Raw genomic sequence first — 12,322 nt, forward strand, 5'->3', positions numbered from 1 at the left:
AGGTAGCATTGCAGCAAAATGTTGTCCTAAATGAGTCTGTAATCGTGTTCCTGTATAAATCTTGCTTGTTATAATGAAAGCTCATCTGTGTTGGTAGTAATCATAATACAATGCTTGACTTTCTTCCAACACTAAAATATTCACGGATCGAATTTTCGACGACCACTGTCGCCTTCTTCAGGATCAATAATCACCAATCACTGCCGAACGTAAACTCGCTTGTTTGACCAATTGGTGCCGTCACGTATCCGCAATGACACGTGTCACGCGAGTTTACATTCGGCAGTGATTGGTCATTATTGATCCTGAAGAAGGCAACAGTGGTCGTCGAAAATTCGATCCGTGAATACCTTAGTGTTGGAAGAAAGTTTAGCATTGTATTATGATCCTGTTTGTTGTTAGTTCTGGTGTCATCTGGGAGGAGAAGTTGCGGCGGAGATGGAAGCCGCTGTCGCTGAAGAAGTGTAACCTGCTGGAGGAGGCGTACCGCAAGAACCAGATCCTCATCAGCATGGGCAGGGAGCCAATCACAGGCCCTCAGCAGCTGGACTCCGGGTTTCAGGTAAGAACCAGCCAATCACAGGCCCTCAGCAGCTGGACTCCGGGTTTCAGGTAAGAACCAGCCAATCACGGGCCCCCAGCAGATACATGTAGGGCAGGGAGCCAATCACAGGCCCTCAGCAGCTACATGTAGGGCAGGGAGCCAATCACCTGCCCTCAGCAGCTACTGTACATGTAGGGCAGGGAGCCAATCACAGGCCCTCAGCAGCTACATGTAGGGCTGGGAGCCAATCACAGGCCCTCATCAGCTACATGTAGGGCAGGGAGCCAATCACAGGCCCTCAGCAGCTACATGTAGGGCAGGGAGCCAATCACAGGCCCTCAGCAGCTACATGTAGGGCAGGGAGCCAATCACAGGCCCTCAGTAGCTACATTTAGGGCAGGGAGCCAATCACGGGCCCTCAGCAGCTGGACTCCGGGTTTCAGGTGAGAACGAGCCAATCACAGACCCTCAGCCAATCACAGGCCGGTGTTTTCCCAGTTGTGTAGCCCAGAGGCTGAGGAAATGGAGATGGGCACCTCCATAAACACCGTATGCATGATGTAGCAAGGATATGATCTTTTCAAATACATTTTTTATCACTGATTTGTCCATTTCTAATATTGTTTGGTTCAGCTTCAAACTGTGAGAAGCCCATATCTACTGTACATGCATATCTGAAGCCCTTTGTCGTGAACAGGTGGATGTATCTGACATGCGGATGTACAAACCCAACAAGAGGGCCGTCCGACGCATGTTTGAGCCGGGGATCTGGGCACAGGTCAAGATGTCCAGCCATCAACAAGCTCTGCATTTCAAGGTCAACAGGCTACAGGTCAGGATACTCATGGCTTCTGTTGTCTGTTTGTTAATTAGTTATCTAGAAAGAGAATAATACCTGAGTTATAAATTGGTTTTCAGGGTTTGAATTATGTGGGTGAGTGTTGAAGAAGCCATTACGGTTAAGTTCTGGGGACGTTCAGGTTTTGTTTAAATGTGTAACATCTACTAAACATGATTTCACCAGGGTACATTATTCCGCCACCCTAAAAAGATATGTCCAAACAGATCTCCAACCCAATATAATGCACTATATAGTCTATCTAAACTGTGCATACCTGGGCGGCGGGGGGGGGGGAGGGTGCACTAGAGATCTCTCAAACCCACTGTTTTACAAAGTGGCGGATTTATGTAACCCGGCAAAAAAATATTGATGGAGGCTATCTCTTTTTCAGATTGACAACCAGTTGCCAGCCTGTGTTTTCCCCTGTGTGCTGTACCCCATAGCTCCACCCAAGTCAGTCGCCCTGGACAGCGGTGAGTCAGGCAACACGCATTACAGAGGGTTTTCTTTAATACCTTACATTCTTTTCAATATCTGCTACTGTAAAATTAAAGCAGAAATGTTTGTGGTGGTTTTATGTTTGCGGTTTTTGCGGTGAACTCTTTACTGCAAACTTAAAACCACCGCAAAAAGCCATTCCATTGTGTAACTATAGCGCTACTATTATTTCAAACTCAAACTAAAAACCACTGTGAACATTCCATTTTTCTACTTACATCATGTATTACCACGAAATTGAATCCCCGCAAACATTTCTGCATTTGGAGATCTGCAAAGATTAAACAGCTATGCCTGCCTTGCCCCAGATACACTGTTATATAGTAAACTCAGTAATTTTCTTCTACAGCTCCTAAACCCTTCACTGAGCTGAGTTTGGTGATGAGACAAGAAGAACACAGCCATGTCAGGCAGATCAAGTAAGTCAGATAAGTTTGCAACAATGTACACATATTCTGTTCGTTCTTGGGTCTAAGAATGTGCAAACTGAAGATCAACATAAAATAAGAGTCTGAAAAGAGGTCTAGATCTATCGCCAGTTTTCCTAGCTGCCTTCTGTTTCCTTTTAGACATGTTGCTGAATTTTTAGTTCCTAATAGTATGAGTAGTAAAGTTCAAGATGGCAACATGATATATTTTGATGCATAAACTGGAGGCTTACATGTTGTGATGGGATCACTATATAGACTTGATCCGGCCCACTGACCCAAGAGTACAGCCGGGGGGATATACATGTAGGTTGGGGCAGCCTGGGAGATAGGACAGTGCTTAAGCACGTAGATCTGATTACTGGAAATTAAAGTTGTGAAGCTTACTGTTGAGTTCGCTGTATTCTTGGCTGGCCATTTTGTGACACATGTACACATAGTTTGTTAGTTCTAAGGTCTAAGAATGTGCAAATTGAAGATCAACCTAAAATAAGAGTCTGAAAAGAGGTCTCAATGTAAGCCAGATGTTTTTCCACCTGCCTGTTGTTTCCTTTGCTAGATTTTTAGTTCCCAATAATATGAGTAGTACAGTTCAAGACGGAAAAATAATACATTTTCATTTTGTAGATACTTCAAGGCCCTGATGCAGGAGTATGCTGTGAGTGTGGACCAGGGTTTCCTGTCCGCCATCATACAGCTCTTCACTACAGACCAGAAACACAACCCTGACCAAGAGGTACGACCATGTAAAAGTCAACAATTTTACCTTGTATAGAATATGATGTTTTTGAACACCACATTGATTTTTTTCGTTTCTTCGTATTTTGGAATGATAATGAATTATTGCAGTTCTTGTGTTTTGCAACCTTCTGTAATACACAGATTGCTGGTAACTTACCACCTGTTCATTTGTTTACTATATAAACTATAACATAATTCTTAGTGTTTACATAATGTAAATCAAAATAGTTACTTAGATTAGAACTGTAACAGTTGCTTTTGCCATACTTTGTTGTGAAATTAAGTTCATATTTTGCCCCCCCCCCCCCCCCCCCAGTTGGAGTACTTCCAAGAAGACATCAAAGTGTCCCAAACCAGCCTGATGGCCATGATGGTCGAAGGTGCCATTGGTGAACAGAAAAATTTCTACGACGACCTTCATTTGGGACCAATCAAGGTCAGCACTCACATTCAATTAATTAGCTCTAACCATCTTATTGAGTTTTGATTCAGGAAGTTCAGTGACTGTCCATGTTTCAGCATGTAACTTATACATAATTCGATATCAATTCATATTTATAAAAAGACGTTATCATTAACTAACATAGCAAACCTGAAGTATATGTACACAAATACTTAACTCTAGTTTAACTGTATAGTCATGTGAACTATTTTTGGAAATGAAAGTAAGTGTGATGTTCTTATAGGTCCATTTGAGCTTCTCTCTACACGGAGGAGGAGATGACAAAGCAGAGAAGACGGATGAAGAGGAGAAGAAGAAGGCGCCGACGCCTGGGATCCACTTCAAGGCTCTGAACCTGCTGCTACAGAGTGTGGGAGTCACGCTGACAGAGATACAGGATGTTGTGTTCAAGTGAGTCATAAAAATTCCTCCACCCCTGAGGTGTTGCCAAAAAATAAGAAACACATCAAAAGTTTTCAAGGTCTCAGAGGTGGAGCCAATAGCATATCAAGTACAATGAAAATTTATGATTCTAAATTTGGAACTGTTTTGACTCTGGTGTTGTGTTTGAATTCTCATCCCTAAACAGATGTGCAGCAAAGTACAATGCTTGATCTAAAACTGATAGCATACTAAAAGATCAGAAATTGATTGATTGATTGATTGGTTGATCCGTTTTGTTTCTGTTGCAGGCTTGCCTTCTTTGAACGTCGGAATGCGTTCTACAGCCAGAGTCAACTGTCAGGAGTCATCGTCAAACACTACTCCTCACAGGTGAGCATCTTCTGTCAGACAGAGCTTTTGTATGTTGTTGTTGTTATTATTACAGTTACTGTAGTAATTTCTAAATCTTATAATAGACTATGACAATCCCTGCTTTACCTTTCAGGCAATCAAGCAAATGTATGTGTTAGTACTGGGCCTTGATGTCCTTGGAAACCCCTTTGGCCTCATCAGGGGCCTGACTGAAGGGGTAGGGGATCTCTTCTATGAGCCCTACCAGGTAATGTATGCACTTGTACTTACTATAGTTTTTACGTTAGATCAGAATTTCTGACTCCTCTAACAGTTCCTTCCCCTTAGAAATAGATGTTAAAAACATTTCATCCATACAATCATTCAAAGCACTGTGCAAAAGAATTGTGTGACTCCTGACCTCCAATCCTTACAACCTGGCACGATATGGACTATGAGTATGGATACGATTTTGTAAAGACGCTCAAATATGTTATGTAAATATCAGTGTATTGTTTGTATATGTGTACCTAGGTCCTCCCTGAAAATCAATGCTAAGCCACTGAGGGAGCTACCCTAGTAAAAGAATACAGAAATAATAAATAAGTAGAATTGAGGACTGTCTTCGTTGCACAAAATCCCACTTATTGACATCTGATGACATGAATGGGTAACAAAATAGAGCCTTACATCAATGTTGAGGGGTGTCCCTGTGGTGTAGTGGTCTGCGCTTCTGTCACTTACCACATCAGGTTCTGATTACTTGGAACCAGAAGGCACGAGTTCAACTCCCGGGTAGGACACCTCTGGATAAGAGGCGCATTGAGTCATACCAAAGACTTTATAAAAATGGTACATACTTATGAAACAGTATGGAAGTCAAACACACTCCACTGCCAGTGGACTAGCCCCCTGCTGCAGTGATTGCACACAGTGTGGCCCAGGGCTATGAAACGGGGACGGGCACCGCCCTATACACCTTATGGTGTGGGAGGATTTTAACTAAACTCAACATCAATGTTGACCACTAGCAGAATGTATCAGCTGATCTTTGGTTGTCTTTTTCCCAGGGAGCAATTCAAGGTCCAGAAGAATTCGCAGAAGGCTTGGCCCTCGGAGTACGAAGCTTAGTCGGACATGCCATTGGTAAGAAATTATGATTTCATCTCTATTTGTGGAGACGTAGCAAGGAGTTCTTTAGTAGTGAGAAGGTGTAAATGTAGTGGAAAGTTCAGTGTGTATAACAATTCAACAGTCAGTACCATGGACAGGGACACCTCAGAAACTTTGTTTTCTTCGCAATTACGTCCTAATAGTTTGGACAAACATGACCTTCTTAAAGTGCCTAACTTAGACCTGTATATTAGGGATCTGGCAGAGTGTTAACTTTTTGTTTACTGCTGTTGTTTTTTGTTTTTGTTTACTAGGTGGCACTGCCGGTGCTGTATCCAGGATCACAGGAACAGTAGGAAAAGGTCTGGCGGCCCTGACCATGGATGATGACTACCAGCAGAAGAGACTGCAGCAGATGAGCAAACAGCCACAGTCAGTACAGGAGGGCCTGGCACGGGGAGGGAAGGGGCTGCTCATGGTAAGACTCTCATTATAGCTTGTATCTCAGGGTAAGAGACATGAAAATGTATGCAAATTAGGAATTGAGATTTCCCATTTATGCAAATGATCCGTGAATAGTTTCTGAATAGTCACTGAATAAAAAGACTCTTTTTACACAACCAAGAGATTTTATTCCACCGACGTTTCGGTGACCATATTTGTACATATGTAAATATTTTGCGTTTGGGAATGCATCTCATTATGTATAAGCAGCAACACCTGTGCTGCATTGCTATGTGAACTAGTCAGAATTGCCTTGAAGAAGGTGACAGATGGTCAACGAAACGTTGGTGGAATAAATCTCTTGGTTGTGTAAAATGAGTCTTTTTATTCTATGCAAATGATGAATCAAAATTTCCCATATACATGTATTCAACATGAGGATAACATCTCTAGGAGTAGGATTTTGTTTGTCCCTTCTCAAGTCATGTCTTTAGATGGCAATCATTCTCATATATCCATGGTAGCAGATCTTATTCATAATGTATGATGCATCCAGGTAACAGATTTTGCAAATAGTGCCAAGATCAGATCACCATTTTTAGGATGCTTAAATATTGTAGTATTTGGTCATTGTCTTGTTGTGTCTGTATGTACAATCTGTATGCTTCTCCATCCTGTCACATGCACTTGCTACACCTTTCTGTAGGTTCAGAAGGTAAGGCACACATGCACATGTCATGCCTTCATAATGCTTCTTCTTTTCTTCAAATATGTATAACGTTGGGTAACCTAAATTCGGGATTTTTCCGATAATGGTTGACTGAAATCAATCTAGCAGAACAATGAACCATCCTTTTTTTCTATTATTCTGTCAGTATCATGTACTATCTTTGCACTAATCATATATATGGTAGATTTTGTCTCTAGTCGTGCTGACACCAGAATATTTCAACTTGAAACTACCGTGCGCCGCACGCACAATTGTGGTGCTGTCGGACAGGGGGGCACATTAATTCGGGAGAGAAGATTCGTCTTGAATATCTTACCGCTAATCACATTTTATACAGCAGCTATTCGTTCTATCCTTGGCTTGAGGAGAGTGCTATGGATATAGACGTGTCCAAGTAAAAAAAATACACGAAAAAACGGCCGTACCGCACACATCAGGCCAGTTCGGGAACAACCCGTGTGTTGAGTCGGTAGAACTTCACTCAAAGTCGGCCCATCGTCATCATCGGGCAACGTGCAACGTTACATTATTCATGGGAAGTTAGCTGGATGCCGTAGCAATGGTAATACTACTATGTCCATGTGTTCCTTGTTGTGTTAGGAGCAAACTTTGAGGAAAATATCTTCCTCAGTCCACTATCACACGCAGCATTTAGACAAAAAAGTGTTCCTCACAAACCTTTGTCGTCTGCTTGACAACAGGATTCTGGTTAACAATATGGCGGCGGGAAAATACACGTGCCGTAGGTTGTAGCAACAGAGAGGAGTTTTGATGATTGATCACACTTAGAATATAGTTGCAGGTTAGCAAAAGAGATTGTAATAAGTTGTCTTATAAATAATTGTGTTTAGCAGGCAGGAGATGTGACATTTGTCTTATAAACCAGCGAACAACCCTGCTGGGTGATTCTCCCACGAAGCCCCCAGACTCTGTCAATAAGGGACGGAGAGTTTTTGACGTCGCCAACTTCTAATGCATGGTTATCGAAGCTTTTCAGCCAGTGTTCTGAATACGTTAGTCTATCTGCTTTGCATTGCAGGCGTTATAACTGATTTTGCATCTAGCACATATCCCTAAATACCCCGTTTTCGAAAAATCCCGACTTTAAGTACCCCACGAATTTAGGTTACCCAACGTTACATTTTTGTTCAAAATGTAAGGTCTCCATGATATGTCTCATCTGCAATTACAGCTATATATAGTGGCATTTTTACACATCTAAGTAGACAAACCACTAACAAACATATCAGCTTCTTTCACAGCTTTCTAACCTGTTTCCATGGCTGCATTTTAGGCATGTGGCATGTAAAAACCTCTTGGTGTTCTCTTTGGTCACAAAAACGTCATGGATATGTCCCTTTTGATCATCTAATCATGTTTTTTCTTCCAGTTTACATTTCCAACCCACGAGCATGCACCCACCAAACCTGGAAACAAAACTAACACTATTTGTTACTCACTCAGGAGAATTTGATATTTTGCACGATGAAAATGTTGATTTTTGACATGTTTACCGTTCTAGGGCTTTGTTGAAGGAGTCACAGGGGTAGTCACCAAACCTGTGGAGGGTAAGACATTCTCACCAACTTTCGAGTGAAAAAATGGAGTTCCGAGAATTCATACCTTAGTCAGGTTTTGTATTGGAGATATCATAATTATATAGAACAAATGTGGTCAATCAGTTGGAAATCGAATTAAGAAGGTATTCTCTTGTCTTTGGAGAGTGGTACCTTTTATCGAATGCAGCAGTTAGTGCTCAGTACTATAAGTTATAGCGTGACTTAAAATTTTCTCAGGTGCCAAGAAAGAAGGAGTTGGTGGATTCTTCAAAGGAATGGGAAAAGGACTTGTGGGAGTTGTGGCACGACCTACCGGAGGAGTCATTGACTTTGCCAGTAGCACCTTCAACACTGTCAAGAGGTAACCTCCACAAAACTTCTCCTTTTGTTATGAGGAATGCTCTGAAAATGGTTGAGAGTAACCTGTGACACTAACCCTCCTACTTAAGGGTCATAACTGTCAAAGACCTGTAACTCCAAGGAACCTGACCTTTTAAAAAATAAATGTTTAAAAGAAATGAACTTAACCAATGAGAGGCCGGTTTGGGAGGTACTTTCAATTGGGATCTTGCCCCGGACACAATTATATAACCGTTTTTATTGTAAACATGGCACAATAACCCATTGCAAACACCCTTACTTAAAGATAATAATCGTATGCAAAACATATTGTTGTATGTACAAAATTTACTACAAACATTGAAGTTTTATTTTAAACTTTGGCTTAGATATGCTAATTCTAAGTAACAGCCCTTTAGACTAGCCCATGTTTTCTGGCTGTGGGTAGATTTTGTTTGTATGTTTACAGAGCTGCAGAGGTTGGGGAGGAGGTACAGCGCCTGCGCCCCCCTCGACTCATCTATGAAGATGGTATCATCCGACCTTACGCCATGAGAGAGGCCTGGGGCAACCAAGTCCTACAGGTAAACTAAAGATAACTTACAAAGTTCAGCTCAGTTCATCCTTGGTGAGGGGACACCATTGTCTCCACAAGTCCTTGTCGAGCATAACAGAGCGCAGTTCATCATCCTTTGGACCCACATCATCTTCAATTACCTTCTACTAACTTACAAAGAAGTTATTGAAGTCAGTTGACTTTGGCTTTGTTTGGATTGCAGCGACACAATACAATATTTCAGCAAATGCATCACATGTTACAAATTAAACAATGTCATATTTGATGCAACACTGAATGCAAATAAATAGATGCATTAGATACGATTCAAAACCAATACAGTATTAGAATACAATGTAACTATAGCAGTGAATGAAGAAGTAGTTCAGTTGGATATAAGTCGAAGTAAGTTGAATACAGTCTCGCTGAAATCAGATGACAAAAGAATTGTACGATGAGTTCGGCCGTGCCTTAAATCATAATTTATCAATGGTCCAAGGATGTTGTTGTACAATTTACAATGTATCTGGCATGAGTCTATCTTTTGTACTTGCAGGATGCAGCCAAGGGAAAATATGCAGCCACAGACACCTATCACTTCCATGCTGTACTGACAGCTGATGCCAAGGAGGTCTTCCTTATCACCAATCAGTAAGTAATTATCAATGGGACGAGTCTTAAAAACCTAGATTTTTTGTAACTCTTCTCTGTGACTGTGTGTAGAGTTTAATATGATAGTAACTCCGATTGTCACAAGTTTACATGCTGTTGTGTACTATTTTTCATTTTTCATTGCTGTGTAATGTTAACTAGCAATCAAGGCATGTTTTGGCAACCTCTCACTCAGAGGTGGAGCCCTCGTGAGTTCAACAGTTCTTAAAGGGCATGAGACACCAATGACATCAACATTAAGAATTTCCTGAAATTACATAAAACATAATACTATTGTTTAATAACATAGAAATTTCACTAAACATTCACACTTCGGAATTGTTATTGAACATCGAACCATCAAAACTTCATACCTCCAGCTTTTGATTCTTCTCACCAGGTAATTACATTAATCGGTGACTTGCCCAGTCATGATGTCACAATGAAGATGGCAGCCGATTTGGAACATTGCACTGCGGGTCGGAAAGATTTGTTTTAAACGTTTATATTCCTTGAATGATGCTACTCCTTATTTCAGATATGCCCTTTAATATGTACCCCATCAGTAACACATGTTCTCCCCTGTCAGGCGAGTAGTGTACTGCAGCAAGGGGGACATCTTTGGCCACTGGGACAGCGACTGGGCCTACAGGTTTGATGAGTTCAGGGAGCCTCCTAGCCTGGTAGAGAAGGGCATTAAGATCCTTGCCAAGGTGGGTACATCCTAGACACCTGGGTACTAGGCTAGAAACCTGGCACATACACAAAGTTGGAAGGAAAGCTCTGTGTGCGTGTGTGTGATTGTGTGTGTGTGTGTGAGAGAGAGTGTGTGTGTGTGTGTGTGTGTGTGTTTGTGTGTGTGTGTGTGTGTGTGCATGTGTGTGTGTGTGTGAGTGAGTGAGTGAGTGAGTATGGTCAAAATCAGGAAACATTGATGATGACATTATACATCTCACCAATGCTATAGAATTGCCATGTTTATCATAATCATTATGATAGAATTAAGTACTTACATATTTAGCACTTCTCTGAACAATCTCTCATTCTTTCCAAGCAAAATTGTAACAGAATTACATGTAGCTCACTACATGTAGGTCACTATTACTACATCAATAACTAGTTGCTGTTGGGTTTTTCATGTGTTTTCTGTATCCTTACATTGCGATGGATTGCAGTTCAAGTCTTGCACTAGAATATGGTTTCATATCTCTGCAGTGTTTTGCTTCATTCAATACATTTGCACTATAGTGCTGCGTACCTAAACGTAACATCAGGTACAGGTGCAGGTACCGGTACAGAGGTTTAGGTACAGGTCCGGACCTGTACCTGTACATGAACAATTAAAAAAATTAACATGTGTTCTTCTGAACTTCTTTAATAATGAAAGAAACATAAATAAACTGTTTTCAATTTTTCAGCTTCTGTATTCAAAGAACATAACTGGGTTTTCTAGAGCCAAACTTCCTTGGCCTTGCTATCAAAACTCCCGGCCTGCCAGAATGATCAATTTGTCACTTTGGCCACGTTTGGTGTTGCATGAGGTCAGGAGATAAGTCACAAAATAAGCACATACATGTACTTGGTGTAAATTTAAATCGGTACAGTACCCGTACTTCATGATCCAGTATTTTGGACCTGTACCTAATCAATTTTTACGGTACAGTTAGTACCTGTACGCAGCACTAATTTGCACCGTGGCACAACACATTACAACCATACTGCTTTTCAAGTAGATTTAATGAATGCATCGCTTCCCTCCCGCTTAACATGCATAATGTAGGATACTGCCGAGGAAGAGGTGAGAGGTCACAGGTCACAATAAACCTCTCTCTGTGTCTGTCTGTTGTTCTGTTGTTCTATGCTGTGGTTTTTGCATGGTTGTGGCTTTGTGTACTTGTATGTGTCGATCAATCTTTTGCTTAAACTTTTCCTTGCTGAGGTATTCTTTCAAAACCTATGGTTACAGTGATAGGCAGCAGGGAGAAGGTTAAAGACTCTTGAAAGGGCAACATCTATTGCCCTGAATAGATTAGTGTTTCTACACAGCATCAGCTGTTGCATGATCTATGTACTATGCCTTGGCTGGTCACTCAACCTTATTTCAGTGCACAGAAATTGATGATGTCACTGTATCTGTGTAGAAATGCAAAGTAACAGGTGTCAAAAGTCAGCCTGCTTACTAAGATAATGTGTCAAACAGTATATCATTTAGCTAACATATTTTTTAAAAATTGTAGATTTTCAATTTTTGATTGGTCCTAAGACTTTTCATATTGGCATTGAGAATTTTTTCCTGAACTTTGCAATGTTTGTGTACCTCAAAGCATGTCAATCATGTTAGAATATCTCGTCTTTAGGTTATAAAACAATTTTCAGAATCAAATGTTTTTGTGGTAAGTCCCATAATTGACGAAAGTTGAACTGGTTCCTCTGTACACTGTACATTGCTATTTCTCTACTTGGTCAACATGTTATTATCTGTTTGTATGTTCTGGAACATTTACATTAGTGGGTTCATTATCACCAAATTAGGGCCCAGTGACATTCATTGTATGCAGCTGTATTTGGTGACATGAACTACTCTCCAAGCAGAGGAGGGGTTCCGTCTGGTTTTTGACATGTTTTCAGGCGTTTTTGTCGGGCTTTCTACTTTGTCATTTTTTTGTCTATGTGGGGTTTGAATAGACAAAAAAAATGACAA

At 41.0% G+C, this 12,322-nt stretch overlaps 1 protein-coding gene across 1 annotated transcript in view; it reads left to right on the forward strand.

The window, feature by feature from the left end:
• LOC136424937 (intermembrane lipid transfer protein VPS13A-like) overlaps positions 1–12,322 on the forward strand; it is a 79,347-nt gene that overhangs the window by 61,090 nt on the left and 5,935 nt on the right. Inside the window, exons 71-86 of the mRNA XM_066413587.1 lie at positions 403–562; positions 1,242–1,376; positions 1,777–1,858; positions 2,233–2,302; positions 2,939–3,047; positions 3,369–3,488; positions 3,739–3,905; positions 4,187–4,268; positions 4,384–4,497; positions 5,300–5,375; positions 5,657–5,820; positions 8,039–8,084; positions 8,313–8,436; positions 8,884–8,998; positions 9,527–9,621; positions 10,211–10,334. Coding sequence (XP_066269684.1) covers positions 403–562; positions 1,242–1,376; positions 1,777–1,858; positions 2,233–2,302; positions 2,939–3,047; positions 3,369–3,488; positions 3,739–3,905; positions 4,187–4,268; positions 4,384–4,497; positions 5,300–5,375; positions 5,657–5,820; positions 8,039–8,084; positions 8,313–8,436; positions 8,884–8,998; positions 9,527–9,621; positions 10,211–10,334 — 1,783 coding nt within the window. The remainder of the gene's footprint in view (positions 1–402; positions 563–1,241; positions 1,377–1,776; positions 1,859–2,232; positions 2,303–2,938; positions 3,048–3,368; positions 3,489–3,738; positions 3,906–4,186; positions 4,269–4,383; positions 4,498–5,299; positions 5,376–5,656; positions 5,821–8,038; positions 8,085–8,312; positions 8,437–8,883; positions 8,999–9,526; positions 9,622–10,210; positions 10,335–12,322) is intronic.

This window comes from Branchiostoma lanceolatum, chromosome 19, assembly GCF_035083965.1.
Source record: "Branchiostoma lanceolatum isolate klBraLanc5 chromosome 19, klBraLanc5.hap2, whole genome shotgun sequence".
Classification (NCBI taxonomy): Eukaryota; Metazoa; Chordata; class Leptocardii; order Amphioxiformes; family Branchiostomatidae; genus Branchiostoma; species Branchiostoma lanceolatum.